Source organism: Anarrhichthys ocellatus, unplaced genomic scaffold (assembly GCF_004355925.1).
Source record: "Anarrhichthys ocellatus isolate YVR2014 unplaced genomic scaffold, GSC_Weel_1.0 scaffold5445, whole genome shotgun sequence".
NCBI classification, from domain to species: domain Eukaryota; kingdom Metazoa; phylum Chordata; class Actinopteri; order Perciformes; family Anarhichadidae; genus Anarrhichthys; species Anarrhichthys ocellatus.
The window spans coordinates 1,826-3,488 of record NW_022285419.1 but is presented as its reverse complement, the minus strand read 5'-3'; the positions used below and the strand labels follow the sequence as shown (position 1 = coordinate 3,488).

Genomic DNA, 1,663 nt, shown 5'->3' with positions numbered 1-1,663 from the left:
CCCCCTGGTGGACACTAGAGAGAACGCAGCTTTAACACATAAAGATTTGACTTCACTTTAATGAACTGGAGATTTCTGTCTGAGTCGGAGCCAGCAGCCGGTTAGCTTAGCTTAGCACAAAGACTGGAAACGGAGAGAAACAGCTAGCCCTCTGAAGCTGAAATAATGTTTCTCTACAACTGAAGACTTACATTACATTACAGTCATTTAGCAGATGCTTTTATCCAAAGTGACTTACAATTCAGAGTCCATCACATTTCTACACCGTAGGCACAACTACAGGAGCAATTTTGGGGTTAAGTGTCTTGCTCAAGGACACATCGACATGCGACTAGCGGAGCCGGGGTTCAAACCGCCGACCCTCTGATTGAAAGACGGCCCTGCTATCCACTTAGCCACAATCGCCCCATCGACTTATTAGCGGACTATATCTCGGATGGGATCAGGAGCTCATTCCCCGTCCGGGACGTCCCACCTGAGCCACGTTGAACAGCAGCGTGATGGCGTAGTAGAAGTTGGAGTTGGCGCTGCCGGCGTAGATCCAGAGGTGCCAGAGGACCGGGAACAGAGCAGAGCAGGCGAGCAGGACGCAGGACACCAAGAAGATGTTCCTCAAGACTGAGAGACCAGGAGAGAGAGACCTGGTTATCATACCAGTCTACATAGCATGGAGGGTCTAAAACACTGAGTCCTTGTGCTTCACTGATAGAATAATATGACACAGATAAGGTCTAATATTTTACATTTAAAGTAAAGGAGTAATCTGGAATATTTTCTTTTAACTAAATGTCTGTTGGGAGGAAACACAGTGGTGATTAGAGCTGAAGAACAAACACACCTGCAGTTACATCTTATCACCACAGGGGCCGCCAAAGAGAACCAAACCAAATCTTTGAGATTGTCACTTCAGTTTAGCTACATATATTATTGCTGGGCAACTTAACGCGTTATCGAATTCATTAATTAACGGCAACAATTATTTTATCGTGCATTAACAGTTTTTAAAAAAATACAATACACACATTTGATGCAGCAAATCACCCAAACAAACAAGCGGTGGAGGACGTCTTCAGACTACGTTGATGCAGCGTGTGGGAGAAGTAGAGATAAACTAAAGCAACACAAGCTAACAGATGCGACAAAGAAGTGGAGACAAACTGCAGGTTAGTGTTGTGGAAGATGTCGGTCTGAGGAACGTTCTCAAGGTGCGTTCACATCATGTTTGGTGTGAACGCAGCTTTAGGATCTCAACGAATGACGTCACGTATGAGCCTCAAGATGCACCGTCACCAGAAGAACACACGAGTTGTGTTAAAGGAGAGGACGACTAAAGCGACAGCGTTACAGCGTGCAGCAGCTGCTGCTCTCACTGGAGACTACTGGACATCGCTGGATCACCTTCATCACCTCTGAGTTACAGCATCATAGTGATGAAGAGTAGAGCTGGGTCACCTTCATCGCCTCTGAGTTACAGCATCGTAGTGATGAAGAGTAGAGCTGGGTCACCTTCATCGCCTCTGAGTTACAGCATCGTAGTGATGAAGAGTAGAGCTGGGTCACCTTCATCACCTCTGAGTTACAGCATCATAGCGATGAAGAGTAGAGCTGGGTCACCATCATCACCTCTGAGTTACAGCATCATAGCGATGAAGAGTAGAGCTGG

The 1,663-nt window shown here is 46.3% G+C and overlaps 1 protein-coding gene across 1 annotated transcript in view; it reads right to left on the bottom strand.

The window, feature by feature from the left end:
* Positions 1-342: 342 nt before the first annotated feature.
* Positions 343-1,663, bottom strand: part of pigu (phosphatidylinositol glycan anchor biosynthesis, class U) — a gene marked incomplete at its 5' end in the record, with an annotated part of 3,049 nt that continues 1,728 nt past the window's right edge. Inside the window, one exon of the mRNA XM_031841846.1 lies at positions 343-618. Within this exon, the coding sequence (XP_031697706.1) occupies positions 443-618 (176 nt within the window). The remainder of the gene's footprint in view (positions 619-1,663) is intronic.